At 36.6% G+C, this 23,457-nt stretch overlaps 1 protein-coding gene across 11 annotated transcripts in view; it reads right to left on the reverse strand.

Annotated features, from left to right (window-relative positions):
* The window catches only part of LRCH3 (leucine rich repeats and calponin homology domain containing 3), a 104,894-nt gene that overhangs the window by 53,031 nt on the left and 28,406 nt on the right, over positions 1–23,457 (reverse strand). For all 11 annotated transcript variants that reach the window (XM_055568511.1, XM_055568503.1, XM_055568509.1 and 8 more), the window contains exons 2-5: positions 6,338–6,482; positions 4,642–4,768; positions 4,084–4,189; positions 641–777 (exon numbers count right to left, since the gene is read on the reverse strand). In XM_055568511.1, the coding sequence (XP_055424486.1) occupies positions 641–777; positions 4,084–4,189; positions 4,642–4,768; positions 6,338–6,482 (515 nt within the window). The remainder of the gene's footprint in view (positions 1–640; positions 778–4,083; positions 4,190–4,641; positions 4,769–6,337; positions 6,483–23,457) is intronic.

Genomic DNA, 23,457 nt, shown 5'->3' on the forward strand with positions numbered 1-23,457 from the left:
ACTCTTTAGGGATATGAGACCTTTCTGTAGTTAATGAAGTTTACTCAAACACTTTAACAGCTGCCATACAGACACTTGTACAAGGGTGAATCAACTGCAGAGTAAGGAAAGCTACGGTGAAAAATATAAGACAAAAAGCTTTTTAAATTGTGGAATCTAAAATCTGTATGTAAAGCTACCTTATAACAACTTCATTAAGTAGTTTCATTTCAGTCCAAACTGACTCAATGAGGAACTTAAGATTTTAGAAAACAGGAAGGTACAAAGACAACAGTCATGAGAAATACGCTGATGATCTTTAATTCTGTAAACTGAGTATTTTGTCTGTAGCATTTACATTGTCTTCATTTAAGTTTTACTAGAAAGAAATAACTCAAACTTAATTGGAAAAAAAAAAAAACTTTAAGGAAGAACCCTTCAAATGTGAAAAAGTCAATTTAGTGAAAGGAAAAACATTTTTGGAATATTACCTATCTCCCATCTCATTTACTTCAAGGCTTTTAAAGAATACATATGAGTGTGAATTTATTTTAAAAGAACTTAATCTCTGACAAAAAGTAAATACATATAATTTACAACTTTTAAACTTCATCCTTTGTCCAAAAAGTTTATAACATACTTCAAATCAACTGTGGTTTACCTGTGCAGGAGGAGATTGTAGTGGATTGTTATCTAGGGTGATCATCTGCAGGTGCCTGAGATTCCGATAACAGACAGGAATTGTTGTAATTTTGTTGCAGGAAAAGTCTAACCTTATCAAAGGCAACTCTGCTAGTTCTGCAGGGAAGTAAGGTGGAAATAAACAATGATATTTCAAAGCTAGACATTTTTTTCTTCATGAGCTTCTATCTAAATATAATTGATTTAACCTAAGTATTTTACGTCCATCCTTTCTTAGTGATTAACCGATATATAGCAAAGTGTCATAAAATGAAATCTAGGTGCTTAGGGATGTTAATATTAATGAAAAGCAAACTATTTGACCCCTTATGTTGTTGCTGCTGTTCAGCTGCTCACTCGTGTCTGACTCTTTGCAACCCCATGGACTACAGCATGCCAGGCTTCCCTGTCCATCACCAACTCCCGGAGTTTGCTCAAACTCATGTCCATTGAGTTGGTGATGCCATCCCATCATCTCATCTTTTGACACCCCCTTCTCCTCCTGCCCTCAATCTTTCCTAGGATCAGGGTTTTTTCCAATGAATTGGCTCTTCGATCAGGTGGCTGAAGTATTGGTACTTCAGCATTAGTCCTTCCAGTGAATATTCTGGTTTGATTTCCACTCTGTTCAAGGGACTCTCAAGAGTCTTCTCCAGCATTACAGTTCGAAAGCATCAATTCTTTGGCGCTCACCTTTCTTTATGGTCCAACTCTCACTTCTGTACATGACTACTGGAAAAACCATAGCTTTGACTAGACCAACCTTTGTCAGCCAAGTGATGTCTCTGCTTTTGAATATGTTGTCTAGGTTTATCATAGATTTTCTTCCAAGGAACAAGTTTCTTTTAATTTCATGGCTGCATTCACTGTTTGCAGTGATTTTGGAGTCCAAGAAAATAAAGTCTGTCACTGTTTCCACTTGTTCCCCTTCTATTTGTCATGAAGTGATGGGACTGGATGCCATGATCTTCATTTTTTGAATGTTGAGTCTTAAGCCAGCTTTTTTCACTCTCCTCTTTCACCTTCATCAAGAGGCTCTTTAGTTCCTCTTCCCTTTCTGCCATTAGGGTGGTGTCATCTGCATATCTGAGGTTATTGATATTTCTCCTGGCAATCTTGATTCCAGCTTGTGATTCTCCCAGCCCAGCATTTCACATGATGGACTCTGCATATAAGTTAAATAAGCAGGGTGACAATATACAGCCTTGACGTACTCCCTTCCCAATTTTGAACCAATCCGCTGTTCCATGTCCAGTTCTAACTGTAGCTTCTTGACCTGCATACAGATTTCTCAGGAGGCAGGTAAGGTGGTCTGGTATTCCCATCTCTTTAAGAATTTTCTACAGTTTGTTATGATCCACACAAAGGCTTTAGCCTTTAGTGAAGCAGAAATAGATTTTTTAATTCCCTTGCCTTTCCTATGACCCAACAGATGTTTTCAATTTGATCTCTGGCTCCTCTGCTTTTTCTAAATCCAGTTTGAACATCTGGAAGTTCTTGGTTCACACAGTGATGAAGCCTAGCTGCAAGGATTTTGAGCATTACCTTGCTAATATTTTAAATGAGTGCAACTGTGCAGTAGTTTGAACATTCTTTGGCATTATCTTTCTTTGGAATTAGAATGAAAACTGACCTTTTCTAATCCTGTGGCCACTGCTGAGTTTTCCAAATTTGCTGGCATATTGAGTATAGCACTTTAACAGTATCATCTCTTAGGATTTGAAATAGCTCAGCTGGAATTCCACCACCTCCACTAGTTTTGTTTGTAGTAATGCTTCCTAAGGCCCATGTGACTTCACACTCCACGATATCTGTCTCTAGGTAAGTGATCACACCATCATGGTTATCCAGGTCATTAAGATCTTTTTCGTACAGTTCTTCTGTATATTCTTGCCACCTCTTCTTAATATATTCTGCTTCTGTTAGGTCCATATCGTTTCTGTCCTTTACTGTGCACAATTTTGCATGAAATGGTGACCCCTTATAGAACAACAGAAAGTCTTAGAAACTAGGTCTGATACCACAGAAAGGTGGGAATAACAAAAGGATCAGATGACAATCTGTATAAAAACAAGTTAGATGCATAGGTTTTCAATCCCAACTATACATGCTGCTTTCCATTCACAACAGGAATCAACAAGTTATCCTTTAGTGAAACTGAATTGAAAGCCTCTAAACTCAAGGACTGCACAATGGAAAGTTAGGATGAGTTGCCTGCTAAAAATGGAGGATTTAAGTGAAAGTCTACACACTTAGTGACAAGACCTCAGCACTTTGCTACCCAATCTTACCCCATTAGTTAGTTAGGAAGATACACAATGTAGAAGAAAAAAACATCTTTCTCTGGACAAACTATATAGTCCCATACAAAAGGCCTTTAGATGCTGATATAGAGTTTCCTCCAGTAAAATATCCAGCTTACTGCTTAATACAATTTCTGCCCAGTATACTTGAAATTTCTAATTAGCTTTGTATAAATGGCATATGACCCACAAACATTTAGAAGCGCTTTCAACATATAAGAGAGAAATTGAAATATGCAAAACAAAGGAAAAAAATGAGTGCAGGAAAAAACAGGTTAACATACAGGAAACAGAAGAAAACTCTGAAAACTAGAACTAATGTCTCCAATTTCAGAAAAATAAAATACTAAATTACTGAAAAAGGAAAAGATTTTGTTTTTAAATCAGCAAAAAGTAAGGGTTCTTAGAGATGAAAAATTAGATGGCAGAAATTACAAATTCAGAAGAATGGTAAGACTATAAATAGTTGAACTGTTACCACCTGGTTAAACAAAATGACAAAGAAACGAACAATAAAAAAGATAAGAAAACCATAAGATCAATTAAGAGTCCACTATCCAATTAACAAAAATTCTCGAAAGAGAAAACAGAAATCAGAAGATAGGAAATTATCAAACAGATATAAAACAATTTCTCAGAATGAATGATGTGAATCTCTGGTGCAGGAAGAATCACTGCAGATGGTGCCTGCAGCCATGAAATTAAAAGATGCTTGCTTTTTGGAAGAAAAGCTATGACAAACCTAGACAGCGTATTAAAAAACAGACATCACTTTGCCAACAAAGGTCTGTCTAGTCAAAGCTATGTTTTTCCAGTAATCATGTATATGATTTATCAAAAATATGTGAAATTTCTCTTAAGTAGTTATACCAAATGAAACTTCCAGAGACCCTACATTATCAGTTAACAGGATCTAAAATTACCATCACTACTCAATTATTGGAGCTTTTCAATGAAAAGTCTAGCTTTTAAAATCTATAACAGAACAGATAACATGTATTAAATAAATCATTACATCTCAAACACTTGCTGTAACTTTTATACATTTTTGATGTGCACATCAGTCTGAGAGATAAAATAAAAAGGCAAAAAACAAAACAACTGTTTCACAGTTTCTTACCTTCAGGCAAACGTACTAAGTGATTTCTTCTTACATTAAGGTCTCTCAAGGCCTCCAAATTACCAATTTGGGAAGGTATTGTTTGAATTTCATTGCAGCTCACATCCTATTTCAAAACGATACAAAGTAAAGAACTGTACTGATATTACAAACTTGCCAGCTTTAAACTATCTGCAAAACAAGGTTTGGACAACATAATACCCACCGGTTGTAAAAAATACTATGATTCTTTGTCCAGGAATAATTCCACAGTTTGTACTAGAATTTGATTTTTAAAATGTATAGGCTTTTGACTGACGGAAGCAGTGACAGATTTTATTTTCTTGGGCTCCAAAATTACCGCTGACAGTAACTGCAGCCATGAAATTAAAAGATGCTTGCTCCTTGGAAGGAAAGCTATTATAAACCTAGACAGCATATTAAAAACTAAAGACATCACTGTATCGACAAAGGTCCATATAGTCAAAGCTATGGTTTTTGTCGGCAAAGTGATATTTCTGCTTTTTAATATACATACATATATACATAAAACAATCAAAAAATGAAATATTCACTTACAAGTTCCGTTAAATGTCTGAGATGTCCAATTTCTTCTGGAAGTGAGACCAATTTGTTATTACTAGCAATTAAGACTTTCAATGGTAACTCACACAAGTGTACCGGCAATGTTGACAGTTGGTTCCGACTAAATGTGTAAGCAGAAAAAGAACTAAGTCAGAGCCCAACACTCAGGGAGAAAAATTGCCATCCTTCTCATTCTACACTCAGTATAATAACAAATGTAAATCTTACAAGAAAGAAACAGGATATTAGATTTGAGTTTGAAAAAACAGATTTGAGTTCAAGTTTGTCACTTGTCAGCTTTGTTTTTTAGGCAAAGCATTTATCTGCATCTTACACAGATTCCTCATCTGTAAATCACAGGGTTTACAGGACTCTTGCACCATAAAACTCCAGTCTCATAAACAAATCATATTATTGTATTACAGTTAAATTTATACAGGAAAAAATTATTTTAAAATAGGGTAGATAACTAGCATCCTCTCCTCTTCTTTCCAAAGAGTTATAAACATTAAGAGTATTTATAATTTACTTGCCTCATCATTACAGCATTATAACCAAATGTATATAAACAAACCAAATATAGTTCTATGGGAAAAAAGGGACAAATTGTGATTTTAGACATATCATACTAACTGAAGTATAGATAAGAAATCTTTAATCTAAACAAAAGTATACAAATCAGAACTGGAAGTAAAAAATACATCATAAGGATAAAAATAAGTTAAAATTTTCCTTATGCATATTTAACATCTTAATCCTTAGTAACAATTGCCCCCATTTGTAAGATCTTTTGATGATTTTATTAACAGATCATGAGCCATTAAAACTTCTAATATCTAATAATTAGACATTCACATACAAAGCTGTCTACTAGTTCTACTTTTATAGGAAAAAACTGAAATAAGTAAATATCTGAGAGCAAAAATGAGTTTTAGAAATATATAAACTATACATTAAAATGATTACATATAAAAAAATATTTCCAAAGGATATTTCTTGACAAGGGGAAAAATTTATTTAAAAATTCGACTAAAGGCCTAGAAAAAAAAGGAAAAATTCATCTATTAATTCAGACACATTTAGATGGATTTCCTTTACTTTTCTAAATTTATTTTCTCCAGTCAACATTTATAACTTTTTATAATGAAATAACAAAAGAAGTCTTGTAAGATGTGAAACAATGGAGTAGATGAGTTAAATAAATGCATTTATATGTTCAGAACTTAGTATACAAAAATACATAATCAGAAAAATCAAAATAATTTCAGATCTACCATTCTTATTTGATGAAATTTATTTGAAAATGTAATTGGAGAACCACTGCTACAAGACAATTAGCGTAACAGCTCTTATTAGAGTTTGTTAACTATTGCAAAGGCAAAGACAAAGGGAGAAACTAGAGGGACCCAGAAAATACTGTTAATTTAACCTAAAAACATGAAGAGATATTGCTAATATAAACAGATGATGTAATTTTTTAAAAAAGTATCATTTCTATTTTTTGGCTGCAAAGAATGCAAGATTTTAGTTTCCTGACCAGGCATGAAACCTGCGCCCCCTGAAATGGAAGCATGGGGTTCTAGCCACCGGATCACCACAGGGAATTCCTCAGATAACGGTAACTTAAGTGAAAGGGAAGAGGAAAATTGAAAACACCACACAAAACTAAATTTTAAAAAAAAGTTCTTACCTAATATTTAAGAAAGTTAGTGCTTGTAGGTTTAGAATTGCCTCTGGCACATATCGAATACAATTTTGGTATAAATTGAGATTCTCAAGAGAAACGAAGTGACATGCTTCTATGGGAATTTCTGAGAGGCGATTTCGTGACAGATCTGAAACAAGCAATTTTAAAATCAATCCCTGGAACTTATTTTATAAAAATTTTAAACAAAAAGTAGGTTTCATAATTGTTAGAATTTCCCAGAGTTCCTATTGTGGAGTTTGTTCCAGAGTAAACATTCAAATATTAACTGATTGAATAAACCAGCTTAACATATGCCTCTACATCTGTTGTTGGAAAATGCTGGTTCCTTTTGGGTGTCACTCAGTTGGGTCTGACTCTTTGCGACCCCATAGACATGTAGCCCACCAGGTTCCTCTGTCCATCGAATTCTCCAGGCAAGAATATTCGAGTGGGTTGTCATGCCCTTCTCCAGGGGATCTTCCCGACCACGGAATTCAATCCAGGTCTCCCATATTGCAGGCAGATTATTTATAGTCTGAGCCACCAGGGAAGCTCTGTTGGTTACTTTTGAGTCTCCTTAAATACTAAATGGGCTTCCCAGGTGGCCTGAATGGTAAAGAGCCTCCTGCCAATGCAGGAGATGTAACAGATGGGGGTTCGAATCCTGAGACAGGAAGATCCCCTGGAGGAGGGCATGGCAACCCACTTTAATATTCCTGCCTGGAGAATCCCATGGATAGAGAAGCCTGTTGGGCGACAGTCCATGGGGTCTCAAAGAGTTCAGATATGTGCCAGTCAGAAGCGACCTGGCACACACATACAAATACTAAAAAGATAAAACCATTATTCTTTGCAAGTAACATAAATTCCAAGGAATATCAGCCTACAAATCACATCACACATCATGCTAAATATCAAATATCCTAGAAAACAAATGGATCCCTAAAATCCACATTCCCAAAAGCACAGACAACATCCTGAAGTTTTCTGAAAAATGAAGAAAAACAAAACAAAATAAAATACTGTCTCTTTATCAGTCAAAAAGTATCAGGGTCATATCAAAAGGACTCAGGAAACATCTCTGCTCCCACTGGCCAAAGATGAGACAATTTGAGATTCAGTAAATAAATGCAGCAGACTGCAATCTATAACATGCTACTGAATTACAGGAGTTTAAAATAAAACACTCCCCCAAAGATGATAAAGAACCAATTCATTATCTTGTAAGCTGACAAAGGGGAAAAAACCAAACATTTACCTTATCTTCTTTTGTAAACCAGTAGTACACTTTGCACTATTTTCCATGTGTGTGTGCGCGTACGTGCGCTGTGCTGTGCTAGTGGGTCAGTCCTGCCCGACTCTTTGTGACCCCAGGCTCCGTCTATGGGGATTCTCCAGGTAAGAAGACTGGATTGGGTTGCCATGCCCTCCTCCAGGGGATCTTCCCAATCCAGGGATCAAATCCAGGTCTCCACATTGCAGGCGGATTCTTTACCATCCGAGCCACCAGGGAAGCCCATAAATATATATATATATATATATATATACACACACACACACACATACATATATACATATGTATATATACATACATACACACACACACACATGCCCATATATATATATGTAACTTGACATATATCTCCTTTTTCAGATTCTTTTCCACTAGAGTTTATTACAGGATATTGAACATACTTCCCTGTGCTGTTACAGTAAGACCTTGTTTATTTTGTATATAGTAGTCTTTATCTGCCAATTCCAAACTCCTAATTTATCCCCACCTCCTTCCTGTCCTTTGCTCTTGGTAGTCATAAATCTGTCCTCTACGTCTTAAGTCTGTTTCTGTTTTGTAAACAAGTTCATCTGTATCACTTTTTACAATTCCACAAATAAGTGATATCATATGATATTTGTCTTTCTCTGTCTGACTTCCTTTACTTAGTATGATAATCACTAGATCCATCTATGTTGCTGCAGATGGCATTATTTCCTTCTTTTTTACAGCTGAGTAATATTTCATTGTATACGTATGTACCACATCTTTATCCATTCATCTGTCAAGAGACATTTATGTTGCTTCCATGTCTTGGCTATTGTAAATAGTGCTGCTATGAACACTAAAGTGCATGTATCTTTTCAAATTAGAATATTCTCCAGATACATGCCCAGGAGTGGAATTATTGGATCATTCTGTTTTGTTCTGTTTCTTAAACTTGTCATGTATCTCTTCAAATAGCTCTATTTCATTGAAGTTGCTTTTTTCTAGATGTAATCCTTATTCCTCCTTTCTCTTGCTGCTAGAGTTCCTTTAAGTGAATTATTTTCCTTTGCCAATTCATGGTTTGCCTCATCCTTGGAGCTCAGATCAAGCTGCTGGAGGACCCTCAATGGCATTTTACACCAAAATAGTGAAACAACCTCTACGGTGCACTGGAACTAAGCTTCCCATCTGGGGCAGTTCTTTGTGACCCCATGGCTCCTCTGACTATGGAATTCTTCAGGTAAGAATACTGGAGTGGGTAGCCATTCCCTTTTCCAGGGGATCTTCCCAACCCAGGGATTGAACCCACGTCTCCTGTATTGGCAGGCAGATTCTTTACCACTGAATTATCTGGGAAGCCCATGTGAGTTTGACAAGAATGTTTATTCTACAATTGGAACAATGTTTTGGTTATATCTATTAGGTCATATTTATTTAACTGCATTGTTTAAGGTGCATCCTTACTGATTTATTTTTTGGTCAGTTTTTTGTATCAACTGCTGAGAGAAATGGGTATATTACAGTGTTTCATTTTTATTGCTATCTTGTCTATTTCTCATATAATTATTTAATCCTTTCCTTATGTATTTTGGAGTTTTGGGTTTAGGTACCCCCCAAATTTTAAATTACTATCTTCTGACTCATTGGAAAGACCCTGATGCTGGGAAAGATTGAAGGCAGGAGGAGAAGAGGACGAAAGAGGATGAGATGGTTGGATGGCATCACTGACTCGATGGACATGGGTTTGGGTGGATTCCGGGAGTTGGTGATGGACAGGGAGGCCTGGTGTGCTGTGGTTCATCGGGTTGCAGAGTCGGACATGACTGAGCGACTGAACTGAACTGAAAAACCAAACTTTTTATAACTCTTAAGTTACTACTCCTTTTATTCCTAGTACAGTTATTTGCTTTGAAATCTCTTCTTTTGGTTGGTTTGTTGGACTGACTTTAATGTGACTCCCATGATCCCTATAACACCCTGTATAATATCCCTTTTTCCACTTGAGTGTAGGTTGGCCTTCAAAAGTAACCAACTTGCTCCTAACCAATAGAATATTGCAAACATGATGTGATGCCACTCCTGTGGTTATGACTCTCTTATCCAATCTGTTCTATCTCTGTTGCCAACTTTGAAAAAGTAAGTTGCTGCAAACTCTATAGTTTCAAGGAAGTAAATTCTGCCAACAACCTGAGGGAGCGTGGAAGCAGATTCTTCCTTACTTATACCTCAAGATGAGAACTCAATCTAGATCAACACCTTGCAGTAGACCAGGCTAAGGTGTGCCTAGACTCCTGATCCAAAGAAACCATGAAGAGCTGCTAAATTTGTGATAATTTGTTATATAGCACAGAAAACTAACAATCAATATTTCTACAGAGTACTTTTTTCTGTTTTTTAGTTTCGAACTTTTTGTTTTATTACACTTTGAACATGTTTCTTATAAACAACCTACAGGTAGATTTTCTTTCTTTTTATTGTCTGACAATCTTAATATTTTAACTGAAACACTCTATATTTAACATTATCACCTAATCAATACACTTCCCTGGTATCTTAGATGGTAAAGAATCTGCCTGCAATGCGGGAGACCTGGTTCGATCCCTAGGTCAGGAAGACTCCCTGGAGAAGGAAATGGCAACCCATTCCAATATTCTTGCCTGGAAAATTCCATGGACAGAGGAGCCTGGTGGACTATGGTCCACAGGGACACAAAGAGTTGGACAAGACTGAGGAACTAACAAGGAGACCCAATCAATATATTTGAACTTTTTAAAGGGCCATGTTATTTATGAAAGATGTAGTTCATTGCCCTTTGAGTATCTATGTTCTTTCCTTCTTTCTTACTATAAGAATCTCAATTGTATTCAAAACAGCAAAGTCTACTCAGCTAGACTACTGACTAATATTTCCAATTTTATTAATCATTAAAGTTCAAAAGAAGGAAATAAAGGCTGAAATAAAAATTTAACCATATTTGACTTGGTAACTAAATTGATATAAGAAATTCTCATGTTATAGGCAGTGTCCTGAGTTTGTATGTAAACTGAATGCTCTGAAACTACCTCATGTGTTTCCACAGAGGTAAAAAAGACTTCTGAGCTCCTGAGGACTAACTTCACATACAATGCCACTGAAATGTTACATATGTGCAAATATACTCTTTTTGCAGTATTTCCTTTCTCAGTACATGATGCTTTTATCTATCCAATTGCTTAAGTCAGGATTCTGGAAGCATCTTGACACCTTTCTCTGTCCCCCTGCCCCCAAATATAATCTTATCAATAAACACTCAATTTCTTGGTTCAAATAAATTGTGAGCCCAACCATTTTTCTTCATCTCTTCTGTCACTGCCTCTTAGGATTGTTCTAAGAATCAAATCAAATAATGCATAGAAAATTATTTCATATACTTCAAAATTATTTCATTATTTTCATATAAAATGCAAAGAGGCAAACACATAAAGCTATCTTCATAAGGTTGACGGCAATACAGCGAAAATATCAGCATCTCACCAATTACAGGGTATTATAAATATAAATATAGCAGATAAATATAAATTAGGAATAAAATATATTTCATATATATTTTCAAATATATATGAAATTCAAATAAAGTATATTTCATATACTTCAAAATTATTTCATTATTTTCATATAAAATGCAAAGAGGCACACACATAAAGCTATCTTCATAAGGTTGACGGCAATACGGTGAAAATACCACCACCTCACCAATTACAAGGTATTGTAAATTATAAATATAGCAGATAAATGTAAATATAAATAGAGTAATAAAATATAGCAGAGTACAATAAAATAATTTATGATCTTTGGTCACCAAAAAGAATACTGCTTTCAGTATACTTAATTTAAAAAGCATAAAGGTAGAAAACACTTATTTGAAGATTTACATTAAAATGCTTAACAGTTTCCTTATCTTTCAGTGAGGTTAAATAAAAAGAGGTTGCTATATTTTTGTATCACTAGAGTAAATTTGATTTCACACATATAGATAAGACTAGTTATTGCCACATGAGCCCTCTAAATTTCCATCTCTGTGTCAATGTAGTCAGTTGTAGGCTGTTTTCCAGACTGCAAGCTCAACTGAGATTTGCCAAGTATTGTAAAAAGCCATAAACTGGATAATAAGCAACTCTGCAAATTAAGCTATTAAGTTACTTCTACATATCATATCCTGAATGTGGCCTTGGTCTTAATATGAGCTGACAACTATACCACCCTGGCACAGCTCTTGGATGTATTATTCAGTTGAACAAAGCAGAAAAAGCCTATTTTGGCCTGATAAAAAATATGAGAAAACTTTTAGCTAAAAAAATGTATTATGGCAGCTTCAGATAAGTAAAAGAAATATTTCAGTGGAAAAAGTTTTAAGACATTTTGCTTGCAATGAAATGCTGATTTTCCTTATTTATAAAAAAAGGTTACCCTCAAAGTTAAACTCATCTCAAATATACAAGTTTAAAAATACTATGTTAAAGAAAAAAGTCTAAAACAATGTAAAGAGAATCCTCAATATTATAGAGGGGTGCAAGAGAATGATCACTCTAGATTCACATGGTGAATGTTTAAAGAGTAGGGAAAAGGCCTGCTTTGTTCAACTCTGTATAAGTTGGCACTTAGTAGTGCCACAGTACATAGCATATAATAGCACTCAATAGTTATTCAAAAAAGACCAAATAAATGAATGAAACAAAAACTGTGGAATAAGAAGAATCCTGTCTTCCATCTATAGAGCTTCACCTATGGTAAGGCATAATTAATATACTGAAAAAGGACAAAATTACAATTTTATCTTTATTTTTTTAAGAAACACTACATAACCTGGATTGAAAATAATTTCTAAAGAAGTACGTTTTAGATAAAATGAATCAATTCCAACCCTTGAGGGAAACACTATTATGTGTATCAATCCATAAATAGGTATTTATAATTTTTAAAAAGTTAAGATAGGTTATAACCATAAAAAAGAATGGCTTAGGAAGCTGGATGGAAGGGGCACACAGAGGGAGCCTGAGACAGCCCTGGAAGCACACTGGGGCCAGGACTTAAGAAGATGTCTTGGTTCGATGCACGATACTGGATGCTTGGGGCTGGTGCACTGGGACGACCCAGAGGGATAGTACGGGGAGGGAGGAGGGAGGAGGGTTCAGGATGGGGAACACGTGTATACCTGTGGCAGGTGCATGTTGATATATGGCAAAACCAATACAATATTGTAAAGTTAAAAAATAAAATTAAATTAAAAAAAATATATATATATAAAGATGTCTTCGTTGGTCAGATTTCATAACGACAATATGGAAGACCTCCGGTAGCTAAAAAAGTAAGCCATATAAACCTTTTCCGTCAACTTCTTATTCTCCCCAAGGGGCCTACTTAAAGGAGGGTGAAGACATGCTAAGCACTGAAGAATTATAGTGGAAGATGGCTGATTATAAGGGAATGAAGGTAGGCATGCACAGTGCCAGTATTCTCAGTTAGATGATGCCAGCAGCAGGGACGCTCGGAAAGAGTGGCTTTTCCAGCACTTTTTTCAAGTGATTCAGAAAGTGTATGATTGAGAAAGCCCTTCAGATTGCATTATTGTTTCTATCAACACAGAACAGAAACTTGGGCAGATGCACACATCCCGGACCATCTGCAGCCTCTCTCTCCTGGTCAGAGATGCTGCCTCAAGATAGGAGGGTGGACTTCCCAGGTGGCATAGTGGATAGCAACATGCCTGACAATGCAGGGGACATGTGTTCAAACCATGGTCAGGAAGATTCCATATGCATGGAGCAACTAAACCTGTGTGTCACAACTACTGAGCCTGTACTCTAGAGCCCATGAGCTGCCACTACTGAAGCCCATGTGTCTAGAACCTGTGCCCCACAACAAAAGAAGCCACTGCTATGAGAACAGAGTGTACCACAACGGTGAGTAGCTCTTGTTCCCTGCAACTAGAAAAAGCCTGCATGCAGTAACAAAGACCCAGTGCAACCAAAAAAATAAATAGATTATAAAACAAACAAACAAAAGAATGGCTTAGGCATATAAAAACTGACGTTAGGACTTTTTTCCATTTTGAAGTATAAAATGTTTTTAATTTATGATACCTTCCTATTTTTTAAAAAAGATGTACATTTACTGACCTATTTGCTGCCTAAACTCATGGATTTTCATTTTATTCAATGTTATAACCCATTTTGACCCAGACCTGATATGGCCACCTGATGCGAAGAGCTGACTCATTTGAAAAGACCCTGATGCTGGGAAAGATTGAGGGCAGGAGGAGAAGGAGACGACAGAGGAAGAGATGGTTGGATGGCATCACTGACTCAATGGACATGGGTTTGGGTGGACTCCAGGAGTTGGTGATGGACAGGGAGGCCTGGTGTGCTGCGGTTCATGGGGTCGCAAAGAATTGGACACAACTGAGCGACTGAACTGAACTGATTATGAAAACTCCCCTTTAAACTAGCTTCTGTATCTTTTAGTTTGTTTGCTTATTTATTTGTTTTTGGTTGCACTGGGTCTTCGCTGCTGCCTGTGGGCTTTCTCTAGTTGTGGTGAGTGGGGGCTATCTTCATTGTGGTGCACAGACCTCTCACTGTGGTGGCTTCGCTTGATCTAGGCACATGGGCTCAGTAGTTGTGGCACACAGGTTTTAGTTGTTCCGCAGCATGTGGAATCTTCTGAGACCAGAGATGGAACCCATGCCCCCTGTATTGATAGGCGGAATTCTAAATACCATACCACCAGAGAAGTCCTCCTGTATCTTTTTGATATGTCATTTTTTTTTTTAGCATTTCCTTTTATTCTGACACAGCAAGATGTTCCAGGCTTATTTTGCAACTTCTGTGCCCCAGCTATAGAATCAGCTATTTTTCACCCTCGTTTAACAGAAACTTGTGGCAAGTTAGTTTGCAGAGCAGGGAACCAAAGGGAAAACCACCAATTCCGAGGGAAGTTTCAGGATTAATGACTGTTGCTGGGTTGTTTTTGTAAGCCACCCAGCTTTATAGTGATCTGTTATACGGCAATAGAAAAACAAAAGAGAAATTGGTACCTGAAGTGGAGTGCTGCTGTAACAAAACACTAAAACTGGCTTAAAATTAGGCAGCAGGTAGTGGCCCTAAGGGGCCTCCTAGTGCCTGTTAGTGGAAGCTTGAGGGCAGGGGAAAAAAACTACAACTGAAGGCTGGAGAAAACGGCACTCTAGTTCTGCTCTGACAGAACGATTAAAGAAACTACAAGCTACTGGTTCATGACAGGTAGAAAGGGTATCTAAAAGATTTAAATCATCATAAATACATGTGGCTATCTGGTAGTGAAACATGTTAGCTGAAGTTAAGAGATATATGACAATAAGGATTACTTAAGTATTGATCTTAAATCTTAATGATGAGAAAGGGTGTATATATAAATATACTTACATACATACTTACATGTATATACTCCTGCAATTTTCTAATTAAATTTTTCTCCCCTCATTTATTTTTAAATATCATTCAAATACATTACAAATTTTTCCTTTTCAGGTAATGCAACCAATTTAAAAGACTCTCTGCTCACACAGGAAAGAACATGAACTTCTGCCTAGAATGGATTCTGGTTTTATACAATATTGGAAAATGAACTCAACTTTAGAGTTTATAAAGATCATCCTTAAAACTGTGATTGAATTCTCATAATATTTTCATCTTGAAATATGGTTCATTACATACCTTGCCAATAAACTGTTTCCAAAGCCATAGCCCAAAACAAAGCAATTTAGAGTAAAACTATTATCTTAAATGAGGGCTTCACTGGTGGCTTAGATGGTAAAGAATCTGCCTGCAATGCAGGAGACCTGGGTTTGGTCCCTGGGTTGGGAAGATCTCCTGGAGAAGGGAATGGCTACACACTACAGTATTCTGGCCTGGAGAATTCCATGGACAGAAGAGCCTGCCAGGCTATACAGTCCATGGGGTCACAAACAGCCAGAGATGACTGAGCAACTTTCACTTTTACAAAGCCTGCCAATGAAGTTTTCAAAGCCATGCTCCAAAACAATGAAATTTAGAGTAAACTATTATCTTAAATGAGACATATGACATAGCCAGACTTCAGCCCTAGCTCTACCATTTATTACCATCTAGGAGCCTGGCAGGCTACAATCCATAGGGTCACAAAAAGAGCTGGACATGACTTAGCGACTAAACAACAGATTTCTAGAACACTTCAGAATCTTCCTAACACTTTCACTGATATTTTCCATTATTTTGCCTTTTTTTTTTTCCAGGCAAGAAACACGTTAAAAAGTACTTTTTTCCTAAGTCTATCTCTCCAATTAACTATTCAATAACTTTATGATTTTATGAGTGAAGAGTAGTTGACTCTTGCTTTCAGGGGACAAACCTGGAGTCCACAGACAATAGTAACATGGCTTCTTAAACCTAAAAAAGTTTTTGGGAAACATTTTTTTAACTGACATGGCATTTTCCTTCCAGGTAACTTTATGACTTCTTATTTCTGTTTGAGACTCTGAAGGTCACAAGGTTCAAAAAAAAAAAAAGTATAATTATTTTACTAACATGATATTGCTTCTCATAAGTTAGTTAAAAAGAAAAGGAAAAACCCTAATTCTTTATAACATAAAAACTTGTTTATAACAAATAAATCTATGAATTAAATATTTTGAAATAATTATAAATAAACTAAGCAGTTTCAATGTTTAGTTCAACAAACTCCTTCTTTGCTCTTAAAGAAGTCTGCTCAATTTTGCCCCTTCTTTCAGGACAAACTTAACAATCACTATTCTTGATTCCTCCTAGTGCTGCAAGAAGCGCTTTCCTTTTCTGCGCAGATCAGTGTCTGACTTCTATAATAAGGCGCCTGAGATCATTTCCTTTGAACCACTAGATCTGATATTGTGCTTGCCTCTGTCCATCTATTCTTCTCCCTATTCTCACGTAAGCTATTGGAAGAAATAATGTGGTGACATTGCCGTTAAAAAGGAACGATTTATCTGGATGACACTCAAAATAATTTAAATTCAGTTGAACCAATTAATATAAATATTTTAAATTTAAACTTAAATAACTTGTATTTATTCATTTCTATATAGTGTTCTTGAGAATGTTTCCAGCTCTTATACATGAGCAGTTTGTCTAAAGCACACAAGAGAAAGGGACCAAATCTCACTTAAAAAAACAGATGCTTTAAGCTATTGTGTACTGCTTATTATCATAAATGTAAATATATAGTGAGACATTTTTTAGGGTGTTTACTCAGCTCACAATGTTCTTAATTTCTCCCTTTTATTCACAAAGGTTGCCTCTCCTTCCCTCCCAGCTTTTCAGAGTCATATATACCAAGTCATATATACCAGTGATGTTTTAACCTTGGGAACCCTCCCAAAGGAAGTTAACACTGAACTCCATAGCTCACCTCATTCTTGATACCCTGGCAAACTCCTGCTCCTCCTTTAAGAGCCATCTCAAACATTATCTCATTTTACTTCCCTTTATTTGTCTAGGCACTCAAAAAACTCTCCCGCTATGTTTCCATTACTCTAGTGTAGCAATGATCACACTGTACTGTAATTCTTCATTAGATTTTAACTTCCTTGAGACCAAGAGCTTTGTGTCTTTTGCATCTAATACAATATCTGACTTATTAAAAGGTCAAGTTTATTTGCTAGAATTAAGCTAATTCAGTGTGCCAACACTGGATATTTCATGCTGATCAACTCTCTAGCTATTTTTAAATTAAAAATTAGAAAATTGTTTCTGAATACACAAAGTTTATTTGGTAGGTAATTAATTAATCTTTAAATGTGGGCATAAGAAAAGATCCTTAATAGCAGCAGTGGAAATGTAGAAGAGATACTCATAGACCAGGTCAGATTATACCCACACTACCACCATCCCTCTTCAACAAGAATTAAAAATAAAATGCGTAAAATCAATGATAGGTTAACATCTAGAATGAATACATATACCCACACACACATACATCCACTCCTAATACTCAACAACAAAACCAAACAACCCAATTAAGAAATGGTTGTTGTGTTGTTCTGTCGCTAAGTCGTGTCCAACTCTTTGCAACCCCATGGACTGCAGCATTCCAGGCTTCTCTGTCCTTCACTATCTCCCAGAGTTTGCTCAAATTAATTTCAATTGAGACAGGGATCCAGTCAATCCTAAAGGAAATCAACCTTGAATATTCACTGAAAGGACGGATGCTGAAGCTGAAGCACCAATACTTTGGCTACATGATGCAAAGAGCTGACTTTGCATCATGTAGCAATGATGTATTCAGCAGCTGATCCTGAGGCTGCGAAAGACTGAAGGCAAAAGGAGAAGGGGATGACAGAGAATGAGATGGTTAGATAGTATCACCGACTCAAAAATGGGCACGGAATTGAATACATATTTTTCCAAATGGCCAAAAAGCTCATGGAAAAACACTCAACATCACTAATGATAAAGGAAATGTAAATCAAAACCACAATGAGGTACCACTTTATATCAATAAGGATAACCATTATTAAAAACAAAAGCCAGAAAATAACAAGAGTTGGTGAGAATATGTAATAATGGAATCCTTGAGCATTGCTGGTGAGAATGTAAAATGGTATAACTGCTGTAGAAAATATTAAAGCGGTTCTTCAAAAAAATTAAACATGAAATTATGTTTATGATCCAACAATTAATTTCTGAGTACATACCCAAAAGAACTAAAAGCAGGGACTCGAACAGGTATTTGTCTACCAATATTATGGCTGCATTATTCACAACAGAAAAAAAGATGCAAACAACCCAAATGAACAATCCAAATGTCTACCAACAAATGAATGGATAAATAAAATGTGATATATGTTTACAACAAAATATTATTCAGCCTTAAAAGGTTCTGATACATGCTACAACATGAATGAACCTTGAAAACATTGTGCTAAGTGAAACAAGCCAGCTGCTGCTGCAGCTAAGTCACTTCAGTCGTGTCCAACTCTGTGTGACCCCATAGACGGCAGCCCACCAGGCTCCTCTGTCCCCGGGATTCTCCAGGAGTGGGTTGCCATTTCCTTCTCCAAAAACAAGCCACAGACAAAGGATAACTACTGTATGATTCCATACATAACTAGAATACTCAAATTCATAGAGATAGAAAATAGAATGATTACCAGGGGGTAAGGGGAAGAGGTAATGGAGAGATACTGTTTAATAAATATAATTGCAGTCTTAGATGATGAAAAAGTTATGGAGATGTCATATGTAAAATAGATAGCCAACGGGAATTTGCTGTATGGCTCAGGAAACTCAAAACAGGGGCTTTGTATCAACCTAGAGGGGTGGGGAGGGAGATTCAAAAGAGAGGGGATATATGTATATCTATGGCTGATTTATGTTGAGGTTTGACAGAAAACTACAAAATTCTGTAAAACAATTATCCTTCAATAAAAAAGTAAATTAAAAAAAAAGTTATAGAGATGGATATAGTGGTGATGGTTGTACAACAATGTGAATATACTCAGTGCCACTGAACAATACACTTAAAAATGATTTAATGGTAAATTGTGTTACATATATTTTATTACAATAAAAATGCATAGTACTTAAAGTAGATAATAAATGTAATCTGTCTCTTTTTAGTGATATGTATCTTAAAAATTTTCCTTCAAAATTACAGACTTTTCTAAAAACCCTATCTTACACCTCAGCAATAAACTAAATAATGCAGGAATTAAAGAAACAAAAATTTAAAGTATTCTGTAATGCCAAATCTCAGAAAGTTAGTTTTACAACTGTGTAACAAAAAATGTAAATTGTTTATTAGCTTTTTCCTTCCTAACACCATTTTTCTTTCCTTCCTAACTTCATTTCTCCATCCCAGGGGGAAAAAAGGATTTAATATTTCATTCTATTCAGCTTTGTAATTAGGACTTATTTCTTTAAATCTCAAAAAGTAACCCAGGAAAACCTAGCTTCATTCTGATCCAAACACAAATTAATGTTTTTAACTGTATGGTATTTATTAAGAAATGCTAATAGTCAAAAGTCTTATGTTCTTATAGTAACTCCTTCAGCCCATCCCATGCAATGACATCATCCTTACCAAATAAAGCCTATTATGCAATATTCACATAGACAGTACTATCACTTTTTGTGAGAACTGTCACTGCTGCAAATGTTAAAAGGGGCTGCTGCGGCTGCTAAATCGCTTCAGTCGTGTCCGACGCTGTGCGACCCCATAGACAGCAGCCCACCAGGCTCCCCCATCCCTGGGATTCTCCAGGCAAGAACACTGGAGTGGGTTGCCATTTCCTTCTCCAATGCACGAAAGTGAAAAGTGAAAGTGAAGTCACTCAGACGTGTCGGACTCTTAGCAACTCCATGGACTGTAGCCCACCAGGCTCCTCCATCCATGGGATTTTCCAGGCAAGAGTACTGGAGTGGGGTGCCATTGCCTTCTCTGAAAAGGGGCTGAGACTATGACAAATACTCAGTATAAGAGAATTTTAACACTAAGCTATATAAATTCCAGAAGAATAATATAGAGATAATATCCTTTAACAATAAAAGATAAAACAAATTATTACAAATTTCTAAAATATACATTCAATATGAAATTATTATTTATAAAATATAAACTAAAATTCTTAAGGAAGATCAAGACCCTAAAGAATTATGTAAAAGTGATAACTTAGAATATGATTTATTTGGTAACTATTTAACAAGCCACAATGATACTGTTTGGGGTGCTTCCCACAGGCTAACAAATACCAAGGAGAAAGAATAAACAGTTGACCATTAAATGAAGATACTGTGATGACTGACAAGTTTGTTACACTTTTAAAACATTCTCTTTAAATTTGTTCTAAAATTTTAAATCTAAAAAATACTCTATATATAGTTATTTCCTCTATGCTTTCAACTACTATGAGATTGACATGAAAATTTTGTTCAGAATGCAATAAAAATAATTTTATTTTAGGTATTAATAAAATCATACAACCGAGAGAAGTTGAAATAAGAGTATTTTCTAGTCTTTTCATTCTTAAGTCTTATTTATATATGTATGAATATTCTTTAAAAATTGTTTTTGATTTTAATTTTTTATTAAATTTATATAATTTTAAATGCCAATTAGTGACTTCTGCTTCCTGTAAGAAAGAGTAGATGCATTTTTCTCTCTTCCTAAACTACAAACTGGTCATTACATCTAAAACAAACATTAAGACTCAAAAGGGTTAAAACAAGACAACTAAGGGTTTCGAGATCCAAGGAATGAAATGGTGATCAGTTCCCCGGGTTTTCTTTTTGCCCCATATATCCTTGGAGATGACATCTCCAACTTGGCAATCCAGAAACACCAATGGACAGAGACAAAACAAAACAGCTAAAACAAAAGCCTGCTTTCTCTAGCCAAAGGAGCAGGAAAGGGGCAACTTAACAGGACAGAAAACTTTCAGACAGTAACTATTCTACTCCAGCCAAACACCTCAGAAAAAACTGGCCTCACATATCATGCAAGGAGCAAAGGTTAAACAGGGAGCCTAAACTTCCACCCTTGCAGGACTGTAACTTAGCACTTCATTGGCTCCCCCAACCAGTCCCCACTGGCATGGTATCAAAGACAGTCAAGAAAGAAGCTGAGACTTTTACGCCCACTAGAAGGTAACAGGGCTCCATTCCCCACCATGTGGGATCAGTGGAGACATTTATGGTGGAGCCTGGTGGGCTACAATCCATGGGGTCGCAAAGAGTCGGACACGACTGAGCGACTTCTGTGTGTGTGTGTGTGTGTGTGTGTGTGTGTGTGTGTGTGTGTGTGTGGACTTCCACCTGTTATCAGCAGTAATGAGGTACCCGCCACCTTCCTGCTAGTGTGATGTCAGAGGACTAGTAGAGTCAGGACTTTGACCACTGCCCAAGCGCTGCAGAGGCAGAAAGGAAAGACAAATGGTCTGTCATAAGATTACTATTCCCTTTCAGAAAGCAAGGACCTTGCAGAAATCTCTTGATTGCTTAGAGGAAGAAAATAATGGGAAGTGTATAGGGTATATAGCAACAACTTCAAGGACTGAAAAAATTTTAAAATCTCAACCTGATGCTAAGTTTAATTTCTGCATTAGAGTACTGTATAAAAATTCAGACCACCATGACTGGTGTCATAGTGAAATGGGAAAAAAATTTAGAGAGGTAGGCTTCCCTGGTGGCTCAGATGGTAAAGAACATGCCTGCAATGTGGGAGACCCGGGTTCGATCCCTGGGTTGGGAAGATCCCCTGGAGAAGGAAATGGCAACCCACTCCAGTATTCTCGCCTGGAGAATCCCATGGACAGAGGAGCCTGGCGGGTCGCAAAGAGTCGGACACAACTGAGGGATTAACACACATAACTTTAAGAGGGATTGCCATTGACTATCTCATCTCCAAGGCAAACCATTCAATATCACAGTAATCCAAGTCTATGCCTCAACCAGTAACGTCGAAGAAGCTGAAGTTGAACGGTTCTATGAAGACCTACAAGACCTTTTAGAACTAACACCCAAAAAAGATGTCCTTTTCATTATAGGGGACTGGAATGCAAAAGTAGGAAGTCAAGAAACCCCTGGAGTAACAGGCAAATTTGGCCTTGGAATACGGAATGAAGCAGGGCAAAGACTAATAGAGTTTTGCCAAGAAAATGCACTGGTCATAACAAACACCCTCTTCCAACAATACAAAAGAAGACTCTACACATGGACATCACCAGATGGTCAACACCGAAATCAGATTGATTATATTCTTTGCAGCCAAAGATGGAGAAGCTCTATACAGTCAGCAAAAACAAGACCAGGAGCTGATTGTGGCTCAGACCATGAACTCCTTATTGCCAAATTCAGACTTAAATTGAAGAAAGTAGGGAAACCCACTAGACCATTCAGGTATGACCTAAATCAAATCCCTTATGATTATACAGTGGAAGTGAGAAATAGATTTAAGGGCCTAGAACTGATAGATAGAGTGCCTGATGAACTATGGAATGAGGTTTGTGACGCTGTACAGGACACAGGGATCAAGACCATTCCCATAGAAAAGAAATGAAAAAAAGCAAAATGGCTGTCTGGGGGGCCTTACAAATAGCTGTGAAAAGAAGAGAAGCGAAAAGCAAAGGAGAAAAGGAAAGATATAAACATCTGAATGCAGAGTTCCAAAGAATAGCAAGAAGAGATAAGAAAGCCTTCTTCAGTGATCAGTGCAAAGAAATAGAGGAAAACAACAGAATGGGAAAGACTAGGGATCTCTTCAAGAAAATCAGAGATACCAAAGGAACATTTCATGCGATAAGCTCGATAAAGGACAGAAATAGTATGGACCTAACAGAAGCAGAAGATATTAAGAAGAGATGGCAAGAATACACAGAAGAACTGTACAAAAAAGATCTTCACGACCCAGATAATCACGATGGTGTGATCACTCACCTAGAGCCAGACATCCTGGAATGTGAAGTCAAGTGGGCCTTAGAAAGCATCACTACGAACAAAGCTAGTGGAGGTGATGGAATTCCAGTTGAACTATTCCAAATCCTGAAAGATGATGCTGTGAAAGTGCTGCACTCAATATGCCAGCAAATTTGGAAAACTCAGCAGTGGCCACAGGACTGGAAAAGGTCAGTTTTCATTCCAATCCCAAAGAAAGGCAATGCCAAAGAAGGCTCAAACTACCGCACAATTGCACTCATCTCACACGCTACTAAAGTAATGCTCAAAATTCTCCAAGACAGGATTCAGCAATATGTGAGCTGTGAACTTCCTGATGTTCAAGCTGGTTTTAGAAAAGGCAGAGGAACCAGAGATCAAATTGCCAACATCCGCTGGATCATGGA

The sequence above is a fragment of the Bubalus kerabau genome, chromosome 2, assembly GCF_029407905.1.
Source record: "Bubalus kerabau isolate K-KA32 ecotype Philippines breed swamp buffalo chromosome 2, PCC_UOA_SB_1v2, whole genome shotgun sequence".
In the NCBI taxonomy this organism is placed as follows: domain Eukaryota; kingdom Metazoa; phylum Chordata; class Mammalia; order Artiodactyla; family Bovidae; genus Bubalus; species Bubalus kerabau.